This window comes from Petromyzon marinus, chromosome 7 (genome assembly GCF_048934315.1).
Source record: "Petromyzon marinus isolate PM22_M1 ecotype Great Lakes invasive population chromosome 7, UKy_Petmar_22M1.pri1.0, whole genome shotgun sequence".
Lineage (NCBI taxonomy): Eukaryota > Metazoa > Chordata > Hyperoartia > Petromyzontiformes > Petromyzontidae > Petromyzon > Petromyzon marinus.
The window spans coordinates 546,262-570,470 of NC_133673.1; the positions used below are offsets into that span (position 1 = coordinate 546,262).

Genomic DNA, 24,209 nt, shown 5'->3' on the forward strand with positions numbered 1-24,209 from the left:
GTAGTTATGTAACATTTTCTAAAGGGCATTGCAATTAGAAATGTGTACATTTGTCATGTTCTAGTTGATCACAAATAACGTGTAAAGGATTCTTTTTTTGTTCTAAATGTTTTTGTACGGGACAAAAGCAGTTACGTGATGTCATCACCTTTTAAATTTCCCACTCATCACAGAAAAAAAACGCTGCCTATACGTGAATGTGCGAATCCTTTACATAACGCAGATTAGATGAGCTATACCCTAAAACAACGATAATTATAAGCGGCATAACACAAATGTTTACATTTCCCCACCATAGTTGCAACACATTTACGAATGTCCGAAAAGGAATGAAAAATACAAAAATGCACTCGGAAATTAAGTCGAATTGCTCCAACGTAGGGAACACACCGGCGTATTAGCGTTCACAGTCCCAACTGTCTCGCATTGACATGCGTTTAAGTGAAATTTGCCTACAGTTCCTAAACAGCATATTACAGTATGATAACCATTCATAAACGCCAACGAAGCTGCTGTGTGGGGCAATAATGCAGTTTTATACTTTTCTTTTGCACATATGGAGTAACAGATAATGGCGAATATGAGTGGTTACCAGAATGATGAACCTTGAGTATTTTCCCTGTACAGCACCCTCACTTTATAGACAGCGGTACAGCTTGTATACATATTCAGATAATTCCTTTTAGTCATCGTTTGTCATTTTAATACAGAAATATTCACGGATGTGTTGCTTATTTTCTACTATTACACATTCTTAAAAATGTACCGTACGTAAACGTGGAAAAGACAGCGAATTGATTTGTAACAGATTTGCACCACCTCAGGCATTGCTATTCTTCCCCATTGTTTCACGACAATTTGAACTTTATGTTATTCGCAGGCAGCGTCTTGAGGCTTTGCCAATTTTGATGTGATATTTTTTTGAAATCTCCAAGTGTTTTAACGTGGACCTGAGCGGTGAGCAGCATGCCAGTGCCCTTTGTTTAGGCTAGGTTTGGTAATTCTATATTCGGTTGCCTTTGTGCTGAGAGCCAGAGAGAGATGCCTCCTGAGTGCGCTGTGCTATTATGAGATGTTTGGTAATTTGGTGGCTGTCTTGGCACTGCTGCAGTGCAGATGTATACAGTACATGCAGGGGAAGGACCCCAGCTAGCAGCTGTTGGGCAGTGCTGGTTATTTTTGGTCATTGTCTAATGTGTTGGTGGTCCACAAATCGACTGGGGGAGACTTTGAAAGAGGAGAGGCATTCCAGACGACATCACAACCAGCAGCAGCAGCTGCTGCCTCTTGTGAATCGGCAGCCGCCGTTGCCACACTGCAGAGAAGCAGCAGCCTTCCTCCATGAGACATCAGCCACATCGACCCTCCTCAGCACAATACTGTGAGGACCCACAAACATGCCCTCCAGAATTGATTTGTAGCTTTGGGTTTTAAGGCGCAGGACAAAGGGGTTGCTATTCTATATTCCGATGGTTTGATAATGCTTTGGCCGGATAAGCAACGTAAAGAGAGTGGCATTTTTTTGTCTTGCAATAACTGAGACGCGCGTGTAATGATGAGGCGAAACGATTGATATGCAGTGCGATAGACGCCGCCGGTATTCACACCCTGGCTTGAAGATAAAGCGCGCAAATCCTTCAATGAAGAAAACCGCATTTTCTTCAGTATGCTCAAGTTTAAGGTTGTGAAGACAAAAAGGTAAGTGTGAAACGATGCGTCGCTTGCTTTGAGAAAGCCATGGTGGTGGTTTGAGGCTCGCAGGATTCCGTGGCACCGTGTACGAGGCGTGTATATTATTATTGTTGCTGCCTTCATGAATTCCCTTTCTCCTTACGTCACCAGAGGCACATGGAAGCTCAGAGGGAGATGATGATGATGATGCATGCGGCGCTGTAACCAGCTTCACCGCAGATGCAGTATTCTCAACACTGACATTCCATTCATATTCTTTGAGATGATTATGTTTTATTTTTTGTACTGCATTTGAGACGTTTAATCGCCAACAGGCAGAGTGCACGTTTCTCAAATATTTTCGTATGTCTAAAATTCATGTGATACCGGATAATCTTACGTTTGTAGTGTTGGGCAATGCACACAGTTATACACCTATAGCAACGTCAACGTTTTCCATGTATGATTTGTACATTTAATGTTTTTAGCATTCATTGAACGAGACGTGCCTTACATGACAACGCCAGTAATTATTTCGATTGTCTGTGCACGTGAATGTAAATCATGTACAGTACTGTCAATAGCTTGGTGTGGGTGAGGCTGAATGGGATATTTACATTCTATATGGGAAAATCTGCAACTTGTGATGTTCTTAACCGGAGGCCGACTGGCGTCATTATTGCTTGAAAGTAGCACAGATCTGAATGTAATTGATGTTAGGTTGCATCGATTTCAGTTCTGTGAACATGATATATAGTTCAAGTGTGAATTTACACCCAACGTTGCACCATAATGTTGAGATTTTTTAAATGTAAATATATCTAAACGCATAGTTACCTGTGCAGTATATCATTAAAGCCCCCATTTCCACGCGTCCAAAAGACATTGGCATTTTACACCGCAGTACCGTCATTTGAATAACTGAAACATTCCAACACTGTACTGTGATTTATATATACACACGGGTACTGTCATTAATTTTCCACAATGTCCCTTTCAACGCTCGAAAATATCACATTGCGTCTGGGGGAAGAACAAAAAACCCACCCCGGGTAGTGTTGTGATGCAAAGAATGAATATGCACAGCACAGTTTATAGGAGTGGTGACAATGATAGGCAGAGAGGGTGGGGATGCAGGAGGGGTGGGGGGAGATCGATGCTGCAGAGCGGTGGCGCAGCTCTATGGTGTGAACACAATCACAGCATTACCTCCAGCTCCATGGTGTAAACACAATCACAGCATTACCTCCAGATCTATGGTGTAAACACAATCACAGCATTACCTCCAGCTCCATGGTGTAAACACAATCACAGCATTACCTCCAGATCTATGGTGTAAACACAATCACAGCATTACCTCCAGCTCCATGGTGTAAACACAATCACAGCATTACCTCCAGCTCCATGGTGTAAACACAATCACAGCATTACCTCCAGCTCCATGGTGTAAACACAATCACAGCATTACCTCCAGCTCCATGGTGTAAACACAATCACAGCATTACCTCCAGCTCCATGGTGTAAACACAATCACAGCATTACCTCCAGATCTATGGTGTGAACACAATCACAGCATTACCTCCAGATCTATGGTGTAAACACAATCACAGCATTACCACCAGATCTATGGTGTAAACACAATCAAAGCATTACCTCCAGCTCCATGGTGTAAACACAATCACAGCATTACCTCCAGCTCCATGGTGTAAACACAATCACAGCATTACCTCCAGCTCTATGGTGTAAACACAATCACAGCATTATCTCCAGATCTATGGTGTAAACACAATCACAGCATTACCTCCAGCTCTATGGTGTAAACACAATCACAGCATTACCTCCAGCTCTATGGTGTAAACACAATCACAGCATTACCTCCAGATCTATGGTGTAAATACAATCACAGCATTACCTCCAGATCTATGGTGTAAACACAATCACAGCATTACCTCCAGCTCTATGGTGTAAACACAATCACAGCATTACCTCCAGCTCTATGGTGTAAACACAATCACAACATTGACCCTGACGCCTGCTGCTGTATATTTGGAGTCTGCGGTGTCTTTCCCCGTGGTCGCGTGGATTTTTCTCCGGCTCCTCTGGAGCTTTTTCCCCCTCCACATTTAGAATCAACGTCGCGCGTTTAGAGCATACGGCTGCTATAAATGCCCACGTGATAATAAAGCCACTTCGTTTGTGATAGCCAGGTCGCCTCTGAAAAAGAGCTATGTTGCTCAGTGGGCCTTACCTGGTAAAATAAATAAAAATAGTTTAGTTGAATTCGGAAATCACTGGTGGTGAAAAAACGAAACAGTATTGTTTGTTAAAATCGTCCTCTGTTGTAATTGTGGAAGGTATGCAACGGGCAAAGCAATACAGGACTGTATCATTTAATATTGAAATAATTAAAGGTACATAGCACATTGTTTTTATCGTCGTTTTATGCTTGTTTATTAGCTGAGAAGTCATGAAATAGGAGTACAGTGGAATGGACGCAGCAAACCTCTGGAAATACGTTTGCAGTTCATATGAAAGTTAATTGAAAACCAGTGAAATGACGTGATAATTACTGTAATGTGATATATAATGTTAAGTTTTTAAATTGTGTACAGTCTGGAGATGTATTTGGGTAAAAGTACAGAATATTCTGTCCAGTATTTATATGCTTTAAAACTGTAATGCAATAACCATATCGTTTCAAACCAAGCCAAACACTTTACATTTGAATCATGGTGATGTTCCCAACAAAATTGTAGTTGCTTTCTACATTTGGTTAAAAAAGTGTCTTGCAAACTGTGACAAATAATATACAGTATAAAGCAGAGTACTATAATTCTGGAATTGAAATCTTAAAAACTATTATGGCAGTGTATCTTATTTTCTCATGTGCACCAGGGAAATTTGTGCTGTCCACAATGCAGGGCTGTTTACTATCATGCACACTGAATTTTGACATTGACTCATCTACTGTAAGCTAATTTTAGAGCCTTATGCCAGCGGTTAAACATGCAGCATGGGAACAACACTTTTAACTGACCAGAGAAATGTCCTAGCGGGCTTTAAGTTTGCTACTACACCATACATAGCTGAATATCTTACTAAACAAATACCGAGCTCACTCGTATTGCCCCATTAGGATGACACTTCACAAGCAGCGAGCAGTTGCTTGTAATTATTGTTTCCGGCATCTTGGCATCACTTGTTTAGGGCTTGCTACATCAATAATAACAATACAAGCAGCAGGTCTTAGTAGATTCTGATTTAATTAAATTCAGAGGACTACTAAAAATATTTTAATTGTTACTGTTTATACAGAAAATACATTAAAATGTACAGTAAATACTGTGGGTTTCAGCAGTGACCGTCTGTTTGAAATATCTTACCAAATATGACCAAGCTATTAAGCCCTTTTTTAGAAGCAATATGGCCACAAATCATCATGTGGAAACTTATAGCAGCCATATATTCTAAACGCATGTTTCTAAATATGGAGGGGAAAACCAGAGGACCCGGAGAAAAATCCACGCAACCACGGGGAGAACATTTAAACTCCAAATATACAGGAGGTGGCAGGGTCGGGATCGAACCCACGACCTCCTGAATACCAGCCGAGCTAGTTAACGTATCACCACTATGGCGCCCTAAACGGTATTGAGATAACAGTACAGCAATTACCGATGTGCATTACATACAGTACACTGATTTTCAATCTAGGGTATCATGAATGACAGTACTTTCAAACAGTAATGTCAAATAACTTGCTTTGTTCCATGTAAAAATTAACATTCATTCCTATGGATGAAATGTGTGTGCTGTAGCCGTCATAAATCGATGTCTTATGTTCTAAGTCCAGTTGATGGCTCCACGAGATGGAGTCAAGGTACTCCGCGCGCAGTGCGTGTGAGAGTTAACGGACACACAGGCCACGTGATCACCAGTGACTCGGTGCTCCCGAAGTCGCACGCTGGAGATTCTTCTGCCAGTAGCCAATCGGTATGCGCCCGAGTAACTCATTGCTCACACCCCAAGTGACCTGCAATTCGACTGCTATATTTAAACGAGTGAAGAGACAACCGTATACTCCGAGTAACATTCACCCACAGTAACCGTGCAGTGCTGCAGTTTTATGGTACAGCGGATTGTCTGCTGACATGTGATGATTTAAAGTTAAATAATTTGCACATTTTGGTGATGTTGGTGCACAGTTAGAAATTCAACAGTGCTGCCTTAAAATAATAAAATGTATAATAATAGGCAAAATTTTGGGTCATAGCCCTTCTTCATAGCACGACAAAAGACAATATACAACTCTAATTCTGATGTACGATGAAGAAGGGCCATAGTCCAAACGATTCTATATTGTTTTTCGTTTTAAGGCTGGGTTGTTGACATGTGTGTTGAGTTTTCGTAGTTTTATTTGCATTTGCTGATTTACATTCCATCGTTTATTGCCTTGCCTTAATGATGATCAGCCAAAGGAGATACTTTACATCCTTGCCTGGATGCCCCACGTGGCTTGACAACACGTATGAGGCAGGATCATTAATCGAGGCAACAATCGATGTTTGGGTGAAGGCTTACTGCTTATGATCCTTCTCAAAACTGTAGCTAACAAGGAACAACATACAAGAATTGGTTTTACTCTTTTTGGCTATAAAACAGGTGTTAAGATTTGATTTGAAGCTTTCGTGACTGCAGGACTTACAATGTCTCTCTGTGTTGTCTCTCTCTGCTTGTGTGTCTGTCTGTGTGTCTCTTTGTGTTGTGTCTCTCAAATTTAGTCCTACCTGATGACGGCTGCTTGTGTTGCAATCGAAACGTCGTATTCTATTATTTAATTTATTTTCTTTCTACGTGACTTTACCGAAAGAACCAAAGAGGTGTTAAGATGTTAAAATACCAAACAGAAACCTTTTACAAGGAATCATGTCTGCATTAACCACACACACAGTACTTGTGGTGAACATGAAAACAAAACATGCTCTGGTGATATATGCATTGTCTTTGAAGCGGATTGGTCCACATCAGAGACAGCCTTCTTTAGATCGGAGTATCAAACAGTGTTAGACCAGAGAACGCCAAAAGGCGAATAGCACAAGGGCAATGTACTCTCAGGGCATTTATAGCTCGGTATGAGCAGCTACATCATTGGACTTTTTGTGCCAGTATCAAAATATAAGAATTGGTTTTAATGCAAACATGATTCCTTGCAAAAGGTTTCTGTTTGGTGTTTTAACATCTTAACAACTGTTTTATTTCCAGAAAGGGTAAAACCAATTCGTATATTTTGATACTGGCAAGAAAGGTCCCATCAAGGAACAAACCAATGCATATGTACGGTCCAGTAGTCTGTATAAAGCAAAGTGAATGCGTATTACTTGCGATGACTTGGATGAGAAACACGGACATTAATGAAGAAAATGGAAAATACAAAGAATGTCAAGTGTGTATCACACTGAATGATATTGTATTTGTGAAACATTGACACACATAGACGATCACGCCCTTTTAGAGACAATTCTCAATGGGCCACCACTCTTGCACAGTCGCTAATGACTGAAGCTCGCAGCCAGGATTATTTGATTGCAACCTGTCAGATCGTCGCTGGGTGCCCACACAAGGAGAGGAGGAAAATATCCCCAAGGGGACCCAAAAATGGGTTTGTTGCGATCACGGACAAAAACCTGCTGCCATACCTGTATTTGTCCTTGAAATCTTTCTTATGACACCATGCTATTTTCTGGCTCGTGGAGGAATGGCCTGTGAATCACAGAGTGACTGGTGACAGGCAGGAATCGCAGCTGTTGCTGCCAAGAATAACGTATAGCTGCTGAGTATGCATCACACAAAGCCAATCGCATAGTAACCCATAAATACACCACGCAAAAAAGCACAAGATAACAGTGTAGACTTTCAAGAAGACATTGTAATTCGTCTTGCTGAAATACAACACCCCCTTGACTTACAGAGAGGTGTTTGTTCCACTTCAGCAGAATTTAAAGTTAACATGCTTTTTGTTAACATGGCGAAGCAAACACAAAGAGCTGTCAATCTTTAAAGAGAAAGTTGTGATATAAAATAAATACAAAATTATATTCATCACGTGTTGAAAGATGTCTAAAATACACTTTTCTGAACCCACAAACGCGTGCGAACATATGAAAATATGATGTAATGTACAGTTTTGTAAAACTAGGCGTTTGCAATGTTTTCTCTTTGTAAAAGTAAGCCATTGACATCAGTGGCTTACTTTTATGAGGGAGAAACTGAAAAAAGTACAATTAAAATATATAAGAGTAGCGTCATGAATAAAACATTTCTACCATTTTATTTAAGTGTCCCATTTCTGCAGTGGACATCCTCGAGGTCAGTGGTTGTTAACCTTTACTGCAGCCTTGCACCCCTTTGGTTCTCAGTCGTTAAACATGTATAATGTTTATATTCTGTGGGTCTTTCGGTAAAGTCACGTAGAACAAAATAATTAATAAAAAACTACGACGTTTCGATCACAACACAAGCAATCGTCATCAGGAGGAAAATGTTAATAAATACATGTGGTTTGATGAAATAAAACAGTTTATACTTACGTGTCCGTGCGTTTTCGGTAGCTTCCAGACTGTACACAATGCAAAAATGACGTAAAAAGACTTTGGGGGGGGGGGGGGGCGCAATTATGGATATATTTTGCACGGCAAGTGAGCGGTGACGTCACATATGTGATGTCACCCGCATGCGGCAGCGTCACAGTGTGCCTGCTGACGTCACGCACCCCCCCCCAACCCTCCGCGTAGGCCGTGTATTAATCCAAGACAAGAATTCAAGTCTCGGGCGAAGCCGGGTACTAAAGCCAGTTTACCATATATGTTTTTGTGTGTGTATGTTTTTTGTCTTTGATAATATAACACACTCAGGATGCACAGTGACAAGTTAACACATTCCTGGATTTGAAGCTTTCGTGACTGCAAGGATCCATACTCTTTGGTTCTATTAGGTAAAGTCACATAGGTAAAAAATGAAAACAATAAAAGTCACGACGTTTCGGCCACAACACAAGCGGCCTTCATCAGGCGAAGGGACCAGACTGTCTCGAAGACTGTGCTGGAGTGAAACACAGCCAAGCTCAGACCACGGCCTTTAAGCTGTGGGAGAGGGATTAAGAGAGACATGATATAGTCATCCTCTCAGCCGACAAGGGCAATGCCACTGTAATTATGGATAAAAACTCATACAACAATAAAATTCAGGACCTACTCAATGATGGTAGTTACTCAAAAATAAAAAAAATGACTCTACTAATAGCCTAACTATAAAAACCAACAAGATCATCACAAGTTCGACCTCCCTAATCGAACCAACTAAACGTCCCTCCCTAAAACCTTCTGCTGCAAGACCCCCTAGATTCTATGGTCTTCCAAAGATTCATAAAGAAGGCACTCCACTACGACCCATCGTATCCACGATCAACTCCCCTACCTATAAGCTAGCACGTTTTCTGTCGGATACCTTGCTACCTTTCACTGGCAAGACCTCCTCAGCAGTACTTAACTCAGCCCAATTGTTATTCTTAGCTCTTTCGGTAAATTCACGTTGAAGGGAAACAATAAAATAATGAAATATATATTTATTTTTATTGTTTTATATATTTTATTATTTTATTGTTTCCCTTCAACGTGACTTTACCGAAAAGAGCTAAGAATATGAATTACTGCAGTCACGAAAGCTTTAAATAAAAATTCAGCCCAATTGGTTTCTATGGTCAAAGACGTTGTACTGTCCCCTGACGATATCCTTGTCAGCTTCGATGTGGTCTCCTTGTTCACCAAGGTCCCGGTACCTGATACCATTGATATAATTGAACATTTGGTACAACATGGACTAAACCCCGAGGTACCTACGCTGGTCAGACACTGCCTCACCAACACCTACTTTACCTGGAATGGTTTCTTCTACAAGAAAAATGAGGGTACTCCCATGGGTCCCCCCTTGTCTCCAGTGATAGCCAATGTTTTCATGGAGAAATTTGAATCGGACGCCATCCAGACTTCCACCCTCAGACCTTCCCTGTGGAAGAGATATGTGGATGACACTTTCGTCATTTGGCCACATGGCCTCCCAGCTCTGAACCTTTTCCTACACCACATCAATTCCAGACATCCCACCATCAAATTCACCATGGAAGTGGAGAAAGATGGCAAGCTACCATTCTTAGATGTTTGAGAGGAGACCTGATGGCTCATTGGGGCATTCTGTCTACAGGAAACCCACCCACACAGATTCCTACTTGAAACCTGATTCCCACCACCATCCAGCCCAAAAGAATTCTCTCATCAAAACTTTATACCATAGGGCTCATTGCATTTTGGACCAACACCACCTGACCAGTGAATTAAAACATGTACACCTGGCCCTCAAAAGGAATGGATACTCTGACCGTACCATCCGCCAAGCTGTTTCTCCCTCCATACAGAAACAACCACTTGATACTCCGGTCAAAACCATCACACTACCATATATAGCAGGCGTTACTAAAAAGATCTTCAAAATTCAAAACAAACACAAGATCCTGGTCCGGTTCAATACAGTACACATTCCTGACTTACAGTACCCCGGGGTTTACAAATTGAGTTGTACCTGCGGTGATTGCTATATCGGGGAGACGAAACGACATGTCTCTGACTGAATTCGCGAGCACAAATCAGATTTGAAACACTGCAGAACGAATTCTTCTGCCGTAGCTGATCACTGTTACAACGCTGTGGATGATCACGATATAATTTTCTTCGATACCAAGGTTCTTTGCAAACCCACGGGTTTTTATCAGAGATTTGTTCACGAGGCAATTCAGATCTACAAACAGACACAATTTCAACCGAGAAGATGGTTTCAAATTAAGCAACCCTTGTCGGCTGAGAGTATGACTATATCATGTCTCTCTTAATCCCTCTCACACAGCTTAAAGGCCGTGGTCTGAGCTTGGCTCTGTTTCATTCCAGCGCAGTCTTCGAGACAGTCTGGTCCCTTCACCTGATGAAGGCCGCTTGTGTTGTGGCCGAAACGTCGTGATTTTTGTTTTATTTTTTACCTACGTGACTTTATCGAATAGAACCAAAGAGTAAGTTAACACATTGCCACACGCATATACAGTGAGGGAAAAAAGTATTTGATCCCCTGCTGATTTTGTACGTTTGCCCACTGACAAAGAAATGATCAGTCTATCATGTTAATGGTAGGTTTATTTGAACAGTGAGAGACAGAATAACAACAAAAAAAGACAGAAAAACGCATGCAAAAATGTTATAAATTTATTTGTATTTTAATGAGGGAAATAAGTATTTGACCCCTCTGCAAAACTTGACTTAGTACTTGGTGGCAAAACCCTTGTTGGCAATCACAGAGGTCAGACGTTTCTTGTAGTTGGCCACCAGGTTTGCATACATCTCAGGAGGGATTTTGTCCCACTCCTCTTTGCAGATCTTCTCCAAGTCATTAAGGTTCCGAGGCTGACGTTTGGCAACTCGAACCTTCAGCTCCCTCCACAGATTTTCTATGGGATTAAGGTCTGGAGACTGGCTAGGCCACTTCAAGACCTTAATGTGCTTCTTCTTGAGCCACTCCTTTGTTGCCTTGACCGTGTGTTTTTGGTCATTGTCATCCTGGAATACCCATCCACGACCCATTTTCAATGCCCTGGCTGAGGGAAGGAGGTTCTCACCCAAGATTTGACGGTACATGGCCCCGTCCATCGTCCCTTTGATGCGGTGAAGTTGTCCTGTCCCCTTAACAGAAAAACACCCCCAAAGCATAATGTTTCCCCCTCCATGTTTGACGGTGGGGATGGTGTTCTTGGGGTCATAGGCAGCATTCCTCTTCCAAACACGGCGAGTTGAGTTGATGCCAAAGAGCTCCATTTTGGTCTCATCTGACCACAACACTTTCACCCGGTTGTCCTCTGAATCATTCAGATGTTCATTGGCAAACTTCAGACGAGCATGTATATGTGCTTTCTTGAGCAGGGGGACCTTGCGGGCGCTGCAGGATTTCAGTCCTTCACGGCGTAGTGTGTTACCAATTATTTTTTTGGTGACTATGATCCCAGCTGCCTTGAGATCATTGACAAGATCCTCCCGTGTAGTTCTGGGCTGATTCCTCACCGTTCTCATGATCATTGCAACTCCACGAGGTGAGATCTTGCATGGAGCCCCAGGCCGAGGGAGATTGACAGGTCTTTTGTGTTTCTTCCGTTTGCGAATAATCGCACCAACTGTTATCACCTTCTCACCAAGCTGCTTGGCAATGGTCTTGTAGCCCATTCCAGCCTTGTGTAGGTCTACAATCTTGTCCCTGACATCCTTGGAGAGCTCTCTGGTCTTGGCCATGGTGGAGAGTTTGGAATCTGATTGATTGATTGCTTCTGTGGACAGGTGTCTTTTATACAGGTAATAAGCTGAGATTAGCACTCCCTTTAAGAGTGTGCTCCTAATGTCAGCTCGTTACCTGTATAAAAGACACCTGGGAGCCAGAAATCTTTCTGATTGAGAGGGGGTCAAATATTTATTTCCCTCACTAAAATGCAAATCAATTTATAACATTTTTGACATGCGTTTTTCTGGATTTTGTTGTTGCTATTCTGTCTCTCACTGTTCAAATAAACCTACCATTAAAATTATAGACTGATCATTTCTTTGTCAGTGGGCAAACGTACAAAATCAGCAGGGGATCAAATACTTTTTCCCCTCACTGTAGCCGTCCAGTCATTGAGCACAGTCCTCTGGATGCGATTCTCGATGGGGAATCAAGTAACAGTGTTAGGGGTGAGCGTCGGGCTAGGAATTAAGTATCAGGGGCGAAAGGTTGGACGTGAGTGCCACGGTGTGGTAATAATGTTTGAGACAGGGTTTTCGTGTTGAGGTGAAATTGAAAACGAAATGGAGAGCGACTTGGCATCCTTTAGTACAATAATTAGTCTGTGAAATCGTGTAGAATTCAACAGAGGGAGGGGCTGATCATTTCTGACCCAGGAACAGCAACCCTATTTTTCCGATAAGGTCTATGATTTGTTGAATGTGGTTTTGCTCAACACGGCATTTTTCTGGAACGTAACCCCTGCGTTCAGTTAGTGACCTGCCATGTACACCATCTCACATGTTCATGTATGCAGGTGCTGCACAGGGCACACACCTTGAGGACACTGCCAAAACTTAAACAGCTGATCTAACTTTATTGGAGGCATATTTCCGTCATTGGAGACTCTGACCAAATCCCTCCGAAACCACAAGCACGTGCCACCTGAACAAACATGCAGCAGATGCCACCCTTGATGTGTCCTTCTGTGGGCGCCAAGTGTGCTATGACCCTACTCCAAGATATATATGGGTTATCATGAATAGAAGACTGAACGTCAAGACCCACATAAAACAGATATGTGCACAGTTAAATAACGCAATGCGCATCACAGCCACACGACTGAAACCAACACCACTCACCTGGCTCCCTGTTCGTGCGAAGATTCTGCTTCCAATATCCGCAGAAACATGCAATCTGCAAAGGAGGTTACTTGTTTTCTTGCCATGGACAACCACCTACCCATCAATCAATACCTCAACAATGTACCTCGCCGCAGACTCAAATTCCAATCTCCCTTCTGGGATTGTGCTGTCACCATCCTAGAATCTAGCCCAGATTCGTAAGAATGCTGGCAAACAATGAAATGTGGACGTCCATAATAAACACCACACTCGAGACCTAAACATCGCACCTCCAGCAGCATATGCCATTCCTCGAAGACACTGACATACCATCAAGCCCATCACAACATCCATAGGCCAATTCGGAAACCCTGTCTCAAAACTAATATTAAAGACAAGCCACAGTGCGATTGTGGTCATGCAACCCCAAATGTGGACAACCACTGTAGTCTGCCCTCCTTAAACAGAGAAATAGCAAAGCTACATGAAGTCTCTCCTGAAGCCCTCTCGTGGCTAGCAGACCTTGGAGATTGGCATTTAGCTGCTGAACATATTGCCATATACAATAATAGAATATACTCTCTGATTCTTTCGGTAAGTCACGTAGAATATACATTTGAAGGAGTGAAAAAAGCATCTTCAAATAATTAACTTTCCCATGCCACTCTTCCAGGTTTACTCTTGATCATAAAATGGTGATAAACTGTGGAGTCTGATCCAACGTCATGTTTTAATCACGAATCAATTACACTCCAACGTTTATTATTTCCCCATAAGTATAATTAGGGAAAGTAACAGACAACCTATTATTCAGAGCATTGGCTCTGAAAATGTAGCACTTGATCCTCCCCATAGTTTTTGTCTGTATGTTTACAAATATTTTCAATTCAAATGCAAATCAGGTAATTATACATGATCCGCATCTGTTGATTCCTGCACATGAGCAGTGAAACATAGGGAGGCACTATAATTCGATTTTCTGACAACCTGATTTGTGCGATGTGTTACATAATCATCAGCAATGATCAATCCACCGCTGGATGAAGGCCTCCCCGAACAAGTTGTCCTGTTTTTTGGTGATGGACACAGTTAAACCATCTGGTCCAAGAGGTTTCTCTCGTTCCTTACTGCGAAGGCAGAGCTTCTTCAAACGTGACGCAGCTGGAACTTCCTCTTCTTTTGAGAAATTGGGATGTGATTATTTTCTTCTTGGTCTGCATAAAGTAATGCCATTTATCTTTAAGACTCTCTGTCATGAATGATGGTTTCATACACTGTATCACCCTCAGGGCGAATTGCCAATGGTCAACCTTTTTCCTGCTTTCTTGCTCTCATTTCTTGCTTTGACGTCTACAATCATGTTGCGTTGTGCTTTCTGATTTATTTTTACATTCTGTCTACACGTTGTTTTACCAATCTTTTGTATTGAATCTTTCACATCTCATCCATATTTGTATCACTCTCCTTTCCTTCATGTTGTTTGTGGTTTCAGACAACTTGTTTGATTTGTAAATATTTCCCCCACTTGCAATTAATTAGTGTAACAAAAAAAATGTTGTTCCTGGGTAGTATTATTTCCTAATTGCTTATGCCTCAAAAGTACAGAAAATGGCTATTATTCCCCACAAACTTTATCCATTACAGTACAATACTAATTAATACATCTTTGAAACTGGAGATATCCATTTCATAATGTTAATCCTCTAGGGTATTTAATTTGTTGCTTAGAGTAAGCTAAAATCAGATACCTGCTGCCCTGTTAATGGTCTTTGATTTTTCTGTATACGCTTTGCTCTCTGTTTGGCTATGTTTTAGTGCAACTTCCATGCATTGCGCAAGCATTTTGATCGCTTGCTGTGTTTATATTGTTGAAGACATACAGTATCACCTCTGAAATCTAGACTGGTTTGAGGAGAACCATTCTAGTTTTACGAGGGCATCTGGGATATTGCAAATAATAAAATGGCGACATTAATTAGCATCGATGGCTTTCCTTAGGACTAAATCACAAGTAACTAGAGTATATTTACAATTTTACATTAACGTGTCAAAACTATTAATCAATCACGACTGTAAAGTCTAATCTGAGTCATTCACGACCACATAGCCATCCTGCGTATCCATTAATATTCTTCGGTGTTTATGATAATGTAACAATGCTTGGCAAAGTGGTTTTATAAATTGATTTCTTCCGTTGATTGGGCATGGCGGAGTCTTCTTACAGCACTGAAGAGTACCGGTATTTACAAAGTTACTTTAAAGGTCCACCTTTTTTACAGTGCAATAAATTACGACCATGATTAATTAACCGCAATAGCGTATATGAAAGAAAAGAAATAATTGCAACGTATTTATGGTTAGCATGTTTATTTCCCCCAAAAAATCTATATAATCTACTCAGTGGCAATATGTACTTAAAATTAAAAGTTAAAACCACGAGAGCGATCTTATGATGAGCCGTCTGAGTCCACCCTCTCTCCGAGTGCATGAGGAGCATCAGCAGCTGCCTGCCACTCGTAACGACGCTGCACGCCCAGTATGTTTACGTACATATATTTTTAGTTGAAAATCAACTCTATGTCTACTTGACTTTCTGCCTGTTTCTTTGTTTGTTTGTGGTTCTTTATATGTGGTAAGTGTAATATTTGACGTTTTATTACTTTATTTCAAAATCATACAGTAATTTGTATATCTCATCTTAAATAAAGTTGTTGATGAGTGGAACATTTTGGGGCTGAAACGTATCTCAGCTTATAACATGGGGGTGGGAGTGAGTCAATGGGGAAACAACGATCGTTTAACGAGCATTCGCTTACCGAGCAATTTTCGAAATATTAAACATACCAGGTTTATCAAAATCTGACTTGATTTGAAGCTTTCGTGACTGCAGGGATTACTCTTTGTTTTTTTCGGTAAAGTCACGTATAAATAAGAAATTATGTTATTTTATTATTTCTTATTTATACGTGACTTTACCGAAAAAACCAAAGAGTTATCAAAATCTGTTCATATTTTGCAGGTTAATCGCTGCGCCTATTGTAAATCGATCGAGTAATCCAATTTTCATGTGACACACACCTTTTTTTGATTGGCTAATATCTGCATGATCGGTGATTCTATTGCAGTTCGTGTTTATTGTATCGTAGCGCTGTAATATGATAAAATCATACACCCGACAAAATCAACGATCAGAGATTTGCCCATATATGGAAGTGGGCCTGGCTTTGGCCGAAGCGGCGTGTCTTTGCCCATATATGGCATTGCGGACCGTTAATCGAGATTAATTATATCGATTCCGCTCAGTCGATTCATAATAAAAAACATTTTTAAATACCGGGTTAATCGTAATTTGCGAGTTAATCGCTGTGTCGATCCATGGATCGAGTAATGATGTGACTCGCCCCCTTCATTTGATTGGCTAATATCAGCGGTATCGGTGCTTTAGTCGCAGTCCACTTTTATTGCACCACAGCATCACTGCGCCTGCCTCCTCGCCTGCCAATGACGACCCCCGGGAGGAAGAGGGTGGGCTCGGAACCCCTCCTACTACTAACCACCCCTTCCTCCATCATCTCATTATCATCATCGTTAATATTAAAAGTATGTAAAGGTAATGTAATGTTAATTTATATTTTATTATGTTATTGTCTAGTGTATTGTATTTTATTCGGTGTTTTGTGACTAAACAGGCAAGTTAGTTAAGCCGTGACGGCTCTGACCATGGCCGTGGTTCCCCTAACCCTCTATTTCCCCTAACCCTCTATTTCCCATAGGCCCTGTACTTTACTAACCGCAAATGTGCCTACAGGGGCGTTTCCAGGAACCAAATCCCCACGGTTGGCGAGGGATGACCCATTTACATTTAATTTTCTGATAGGTTTTACTCTTTTTCTGCAATCTATTCTGGCATACCCAAGTCCAGTTTTGAGAGGTATAACTGTATATGCTACGTAGCGTAAAGTGTGTAGTCATATATTTGTCATTGTTACAAAAAAGTGTAACGGATTGCGACATACACATCACTCACCTTCGTGGTTTCCCCGCAGCTCCGCGACTGCGGCTCCACGTGAGCCCAGCCCGCTTCTAGATCAGGTCGCGTTTCTTTTGCGGACCGCGAAGCGCTTTGAGTCTACGGAGAGTACTCACAAACCGACAGCAAATCCGTGCATTGTAAGGCTTCGCGGATTGTTGGATCACGAATTGTTGCCATTTACGCCATACACTGTGATTCTTAGTCTTGACAGTCTTTGCTTGACAATTGGTTTAAAGTATCCACGAACGTTTTGGATGGGGATGATACCAGGGGTTTACTGTAAGAATTCCCAGAAGTATAGTTTTGCTCAGCACAAGTTTTCTTAAATATCCCTTTGTGCTATTGCTGGTAAACTTCAGGTTCATACATAGCATGGTGAAGCAATACAAATAATAACTGAATAGTATTTTTCGATTTAAAGCTTTCGTGACTGCAGGGATTCATATTCTTGGTTCTTTCGGTAAAGTCACGTAGAAGGGAAATAATAAAATAATAAAAATAATAAAATACAATTCTCATGACGTTTCGGCCACAATGTGTTGTGGCCGAAACGGCGCTGTGGCCGAAACGTCGTGAGAATTGTATTGTTTTATTTTTTATTATTTCCCTTCTACGTGACTTCACCGAAAGAACCAAGAAGAATAATAGTATGTGAATGTTTTCCAAGTATCTTGGTAATGAAGTCAGATATATTAAACTTGCTTACAGTACTGTACACTAGAAAACTGTCTTTGCCATCAGTAGATAACTGAGGCTCAAGGCCAGCATCTCAAGAGTATTGTTTCAGACTAGAAACCAGAATATTTGATTTCAAATAGTGATTTATGTAAAAAAATATATGCAATCCCAGTAGCTATAATGTATATGATACTGTTTTGTCATGTTATGTTTTAATTTTTTTACTTCTGATCTCTTTCCATGTGTTGCAGCCATGACGATAGCGTGACAAGTTACCATCACTCTTGCAAGCCTACTGGAGAGTCGGCTGAATCTTTGACATCAGAAACGTAACTATTTTACTAAGCATTTCACGATTACAATGCAAAAAACTAAATTGGCTCAGAAATGTGTATCTAAAGCAGAAGTACAAAAATTTCTAATATTCTACAGGCAGATCTCGCTCAGCGCTCAAGATGCATTCCTGGAAAAGTGAGCGCCAATCGAATCGGTGCTGAAAGGGGTCATTATACCATTGTACACATGGGGATGCGTTCCCGACAGCGTTATTTCTTTCGTATGAGCAATATATTAAGGGCTTCATTGGGGTATCAGTAATAGCGCTAATAATACAGATGTTAAGCTACATTTCATGAATATAAAAAAGTATTATTCCATCAGCATTACGTGCTGTACTCTACTGCGCTCCCAGTCGCCCTCATTGGCTGAGCGAATGATGGGGGCGGAGACATTTTCTCGGCTGCCGCTGCTGCGTGTTCCCACTTGTAAGTGCTATATAGGTGTTTTTATTTTTTTTTAAATGTAATAAAATATTTCTCCAGGACAAAGAGCGCTATGACGAATCAGCATTCTACTTGGTCACGCTAAGCGAGGTCTGCCTGTATTTTTTTAAAACAAGTTTTGCTCGCTGGCTTCCCGCCTGGACATCTGGCTGCCTTGAATGCCACCCCTAATCTACGTGCTGATGTAATGCCTTCTCCTCACCCACCCTTAACCCCGAATAGGCTATGCTATTATACAGTGTAATGTATTAGCCATACTTTTTTCTGACTGGGCTGGAGGGACGGTAACGTTCCAAGGACCTGCAGACTGCTACTATTTACAAAAATAAACATTTGTGTGTTCATATACTTATTTTGTTTGTAAAATTAATATTTTCTAATATGGTGGAACTTGAATGTTATCTATCATCATGATCACTAGTAGTTATATATCCACTGCTGAAAGGACTTTGCATGTACAAACTGTTGCTCACAGCCACACTCGTCCATGCAGTTGTCCTGCTCTGATCGCAGCTTTCCACTGTTATCCCTTCTATACTTGGTACTTCGAGGCATTTCAGTATAGTTACATTACAGCTATTGCGGTTACTTTTTCAGACCAAGTCTGAGTACAGTTTGTTGGCTATAACGTGGTGAATGTGTGGTGTTGTACTCACACGGAAACTCTTATCTTTTCACCTGTGTCACTTTATTTACCTTGCATCCAGTGTGGATGCGCCTCACTTACACTTACACACACACACCCTTGTTCCGAACTCCCTGACTTCCCGCTACTCACCTCCGCGCACCTCGTGCATGGTAACCACCCTGTGTCCCCCGCTCAGTCTCTCACTCTATACTCCACTATCCTGTCCTGCTTCCCTCACACCTCCGCCCTCGTCCGTGCCCCCAGCAGGAGATCAGCCAACACTGCTGGGGAGGACGAGGTGAGGAGGGCGAGGTCCCTGGCGTCTTCTCCCCGACTCTTGTGTTCTTCACCTCTTGAGCACCAACCCCGTGTTGCTCCGCACACTCCCTTATATATCCCTCCTCATTTGGAGTCCTCACTTACCCCTCATTAGGCTGCCGCCTCCACGGCGTCTCCTGCACGTGCTATCTCCCAATTATTCCTCCATCTTCCGCCTCTCTGGCGCCTACCCCATGCCCTAACGCTCACACCTGCTCGTCCCCAAATGCACTCACTCAATCTATGTTTCGCCCCCTAATTGCCATCGCCTCTCCGGTGCCTAATCCATGTCCCCACGCTTACACCTGCGCGACTTCAGTCGCACTCTCTCCATCCCTGCTTCGCCCCCTAATTGCTGCCACTCCAGTGTTACCTCACATCACCCTTTGCTAACCCCGCGCGTTACGCACGACAAATGTGTAGTGTGTTAAAAAATTACTCGCACCGACACGTTGTAACAAGTCACCTACTTACACTTGATTCACCTATTCTTGCACCAGTTGTAGGCACTCCTATAACTATCTGTACGGTCATTTATGTCTGACTTCTCCCCACTCCTATCTACTTTGCACCTCACTTATCCTGCATTCGGCAGCTCTGCTCACAGCGTCCTCGCACACAGCGACTTCGCACACAGCGTGTTCGCACACAGCGTCTCCGCACACAGCGTCTCCGCACACAGCGTCTCCGCACACAGCGTCTTCGCACACAGCGTCTCCGCACACAGCATCTTCGCACACAGCAGCTTCGCACCCAGCAACTCTACATCTCCACCGCTGCCCTCACCTACACTCCCTCAGACCCACTCACCCGTCTGTCCCTGGCGGGGGGATCAGCCAATACCCGCCCGCGACGCATGAGGTTTGAGGTCCTGTTGATGGCTGGAGCGGCAGCGGCGAGATGTGTTTGCTCTTGTCACTGGCAACAACAACTCCCTCTCCGCTCACTCTGCTAATTATCCGAGATCGAGACCTCCCGTGCGTCTCTTTAGCTCTCGCCAGGCTGGCGCCAGATGTCACATTAATCACCTTATCCCCCCCATCTCTCGTCTCCCTGGCAACACCTCCGGCCTCAACGTTCACACCCTGTCGAACCCGTTTGCACCTGCTTCGCCCCTTAACAACTGGCAGTTTGTCCGTGCAAACCTAACGTTGCACACGCGCACCTGTTTGCCCTCAGTTGCCCCCGGTTAACTGTGCGCACTGCGTATTTCACTCCTCTCCAAATGTATTAAGGAACACATTTTCTATAACGCGGATGCAAATTGGATATAACGCGATCGAGTGCACGGAACTACGTCGCGCGAGTAGAGATAAGCGGTTGTACGGCTGCCTTGGCATAGTGTCACACAAGACTGGATGCTGCTGGATGCTTCCAGATGCTACCCACGTGCTTCAGTTTTTGTTCAGCCTGCATGCGCATCTCACGTGTTATCGCGGACTGCTGATATAACGCAATTTTTCCACAATTCGGCGTTCTTTAGGAACTCAACTACCACGTTATAGAACACTGTATTTTAAACGTAAATATACACACTATTCTGAATGATAGGTGACAAACAATTGGAGCACATTAATGACCCTTCACCATAGCCCTTCATGTGCTACGAAGAAGGGACACTTGTCCAAAATGTCACCTGAATTTTTATTTTTAGGGCCACAGTGTTATTGACAAATGTGTTGCGTTTGTACTTGTGCATCATTTGCCAATGCAGTCACCAAATAACGAATTGAATGCATCAGCGATTGTGATTTCCAGTGTATTTTTTTTCAAATTCACTTGTTTCTGTAAATGCTTTACTCTTTATTGTGTCATCATATTATCACGTGGTTGTGTCATTTTCAGTTTCTGTTACATTTAAGTCACGTGAACATATTTTCTGATCAACTGGCAATCTGCACATCCTTTTGACTTGACCGACCTTCCGTCCGTCCTTGCCAGCCAGCCAGCAAAAATGTAAATTTTATATCAAGCCCTGTCTCTATCTACCAGTCCTTTGCTTTCTCTTACTCTATACTGCAAGCTTTCGTGACTACAGGAATCCATACTCTTTGTTTCTTTCGGTAAAGTCACATAGGTAGAAAAATTTATCTTGGTGTCTCACTTTGTCTCAGTTTCTATCTGTACCTCTATTGCTTTGACCCATCTACTACCTCTCCTATATTCCTCTCTTCCCTCCACTGTGTATCACCAACTGCCCTCTTCCCTATCTCTCTCCCTGATTCTCTCACCTCTCACTCTCGCCCTCCCTTCTCCATCTCAGACTCTATTGCCTCGCCCAAATAATCTCTGTCGCTGCTTGTTGATTTCCCTCGCTCTCCTCTTTTCATCGGCGCTCTTTCTTTCCTCTCCCTTTCTCTCTCTCCTCCACCCGTCTCCTCTCCATTCCTCCCCATCTTTTCTTCCCTCTTCATGAAGCCGGCTCAAAGTTGTGGGATTCTGGTGACATCATGACCCAAACGTTTGCAGTCACATTATTACTTCGCAATCCAATTTGCGTGCCAGCCAGATAGGAATCCGGACAGGAAGCCAGTCAGATGTATATTTTCGAATATAGTATGAAACTGAAAATGTTTGTAATGTGAAGTATGCATTGTCCAATGACCCTCACTTTAGGCAAATGATAATTTGGTTGATTATGACATGTAGTTAACTCTCAATCCACAATGCTAGATGAAGGTGGCTGTCAGGCATATAAGTAATGTTAGCAGTTAAAACTGAAATACAAACGAGTCAGATTGGCAGTGGAGAACAGGCAGAGTGGTGAGTAGAAGCACGTAAGATGAGAGGGTGAGGAGAGAGAGAGCAAGAGGTGGCCAATAGAATGAGCGAGAAGTGAGTGGAAGAATTGAGTTAGCACAACAGTGCTTGTTCCAAGGTCCGGAATCAATAAGAAAGAGAGGCTGTGTGGGAATAGAGAGGGAATGGTTTCACAAATGTGGTTTCGAAAAAAGACTAATGCACTTGTGCAAAGGGGCCTGAAACATTTGTAATTGAGAGTGTTTTAGTCTAAGTTTATTTCGTTGAATCAGGTGAGAACTTTAGAGACCAAAAGATGAGTCTCAGTTGCAAGAGGGACCTGGGTACACAAAAACGACAAAACTAAATAAAGCAGAGCAGTAAGTGAAATTTGGCTCAGGTAGATTATTTTTAGACTGATCAAATTACAAATGCAAAATTAAATAACAGGAATATGAAACAATATACGGCTACATGGTGCTTTTAGTAAATATGTAAACATAAAGAATGTATGTGATGCCCAGCTTCAAGGGAAGTTATACAGAATTTACGGCTTTTTATAAAATTGTGATTTAGAAGAAAAAAAATGTTTCCTACTTCATGTCATGTTCAGACCCTGATTGCTGTGTTCTCGGTTTTTATATTAGACATATAATTTATTGGATGTCCCCTTGCAGTAAACCTCTTTTTTTAATTGTGTAGCTTTATCCATAGACTAAATATCGTGGCTATTTTCTCTGTATTTATTTTTGCTCATATAGCATTGTCCTTTTTTCCCTTCCTTTTTGAGTATTTGTACGATACAATAATGTACAATCACACGACGTGCAAGCACACATGAACGCACCAAAATATACACAGATACAGATGCAGTGACGCATGCATGACAAGGATATCAAGGTCATGACTCAATGTCTTTATAGGCAGCAGTATCTATTACAGACAGACTATTGAGCACATAACCTTAGTATCCTTTGAACCAACTCCAGTCATGCTTAGTAAAACATTCAAGATTCATTAAAAAGTAATGATTTCAAGATGTGGCATTTCTATAGTTTGTATGCAAATGCAAGCAGTATGGGCGAGTTTCTGTGAAAAACAATACATAACACGATAAAAATGTTGTGCTTGTGTGAAGGTCAGCGTACGGCATGGGCAGAAAACATTTAAATCTCAAAACTCATTTTCAAGAGGGTTCACCTTAGGATTTTTGGGCAGTTTCGTAATGCATGCGGAAATAAAACAGAAGTCCCATCGAGAGAAAACTCTACTTATTGAGGATAACACTCACGAACTAGTTTAGAAACTTGCTATGCTGCCTTTTATAGGTCACCTCGTATATTCCTGCAGGTGGGTGACACAAAGATGAGGTCCACGCAATTCACCAACTCAGTCTCAACAGTACCAGGCAGTTGGTATTCACTGCTGCGCGGTTGCAGATTTGGAGGACACATTGCAGGAATGTGTCTGGCACCTCCGCAGCAACACGCGCCGTGTGTACGACTGACTGCATTGCAGTACCCAATGGAAAACGCAGCCTTCTTTGCATTGCAGTGAATGAATACGTTTTTTTTTAATATAGCAAAGTTCGATGGCGTAGCGTAGTTGGCTTGGGGCCCTGCTGCCAGGAACAGTAGTCCCTCGGTTAACAGTGACATCGGTTAACGTTTTTTTGGTTAACATTTCACCTCCCATGAGACCCCATTGTTTCGACTCAATGTTAACATTTTGACTCACGGTATGTTTATATAATGCACGCAGGGCGCCAATTTCGGCCAATCCGAGCGCTCGTAAGTGGGGCTGAGCCATGCCCTCAGCCAATCAGTGATGCCCATTTATGAGTGTTTCGACCTCGACTGGCTTTGTGTGCATAACTTTTTTCGGTTTTGGCCGTG

At 42.1% G+C, this 24,209-nt stretch overlaps 1 protein-coding gene across 16 annotated transcripts in view; it reads left to right on the top strand.

Moving 5' to 3' along the window:
* The first annotated feature begins 1,072 nt into the window (after window positions 1–1,072).
* LOC116939822 (pleckstrin homology domain-containing family A member 6-like) overlaps window positions 1,073–24,209 on the top strand; it is a 126,363-nt gene continuing 103,226 nt past the window's right edge. For 6 of the 16 annotated variants that reach the window (XM_076065192.1, XM_076065201.1, XM_076065194.1 and 3 more), the window contains exons 1-2: window positions 1,074–1,381; window positions 18,099–18,176. In XM_076065192.1, coding sequence (XP_075921307.1) covers window positions 1,194–1,381; window positions 18,099–18,176 — 266 coding nt within the window. In that variant the 5' untranslated portion in view covers window positions 1,074–1,193. Of the gene's footprint in view, window positions 1,699–18,098; window positions 18,177–24,209 lie in introns of all 16 variants that reach the window. The other 10 variants (XM_076065195.1, XM_076065193.1, XM_076065197.1 and 7 more) reach the window with 6 other exon arrangements.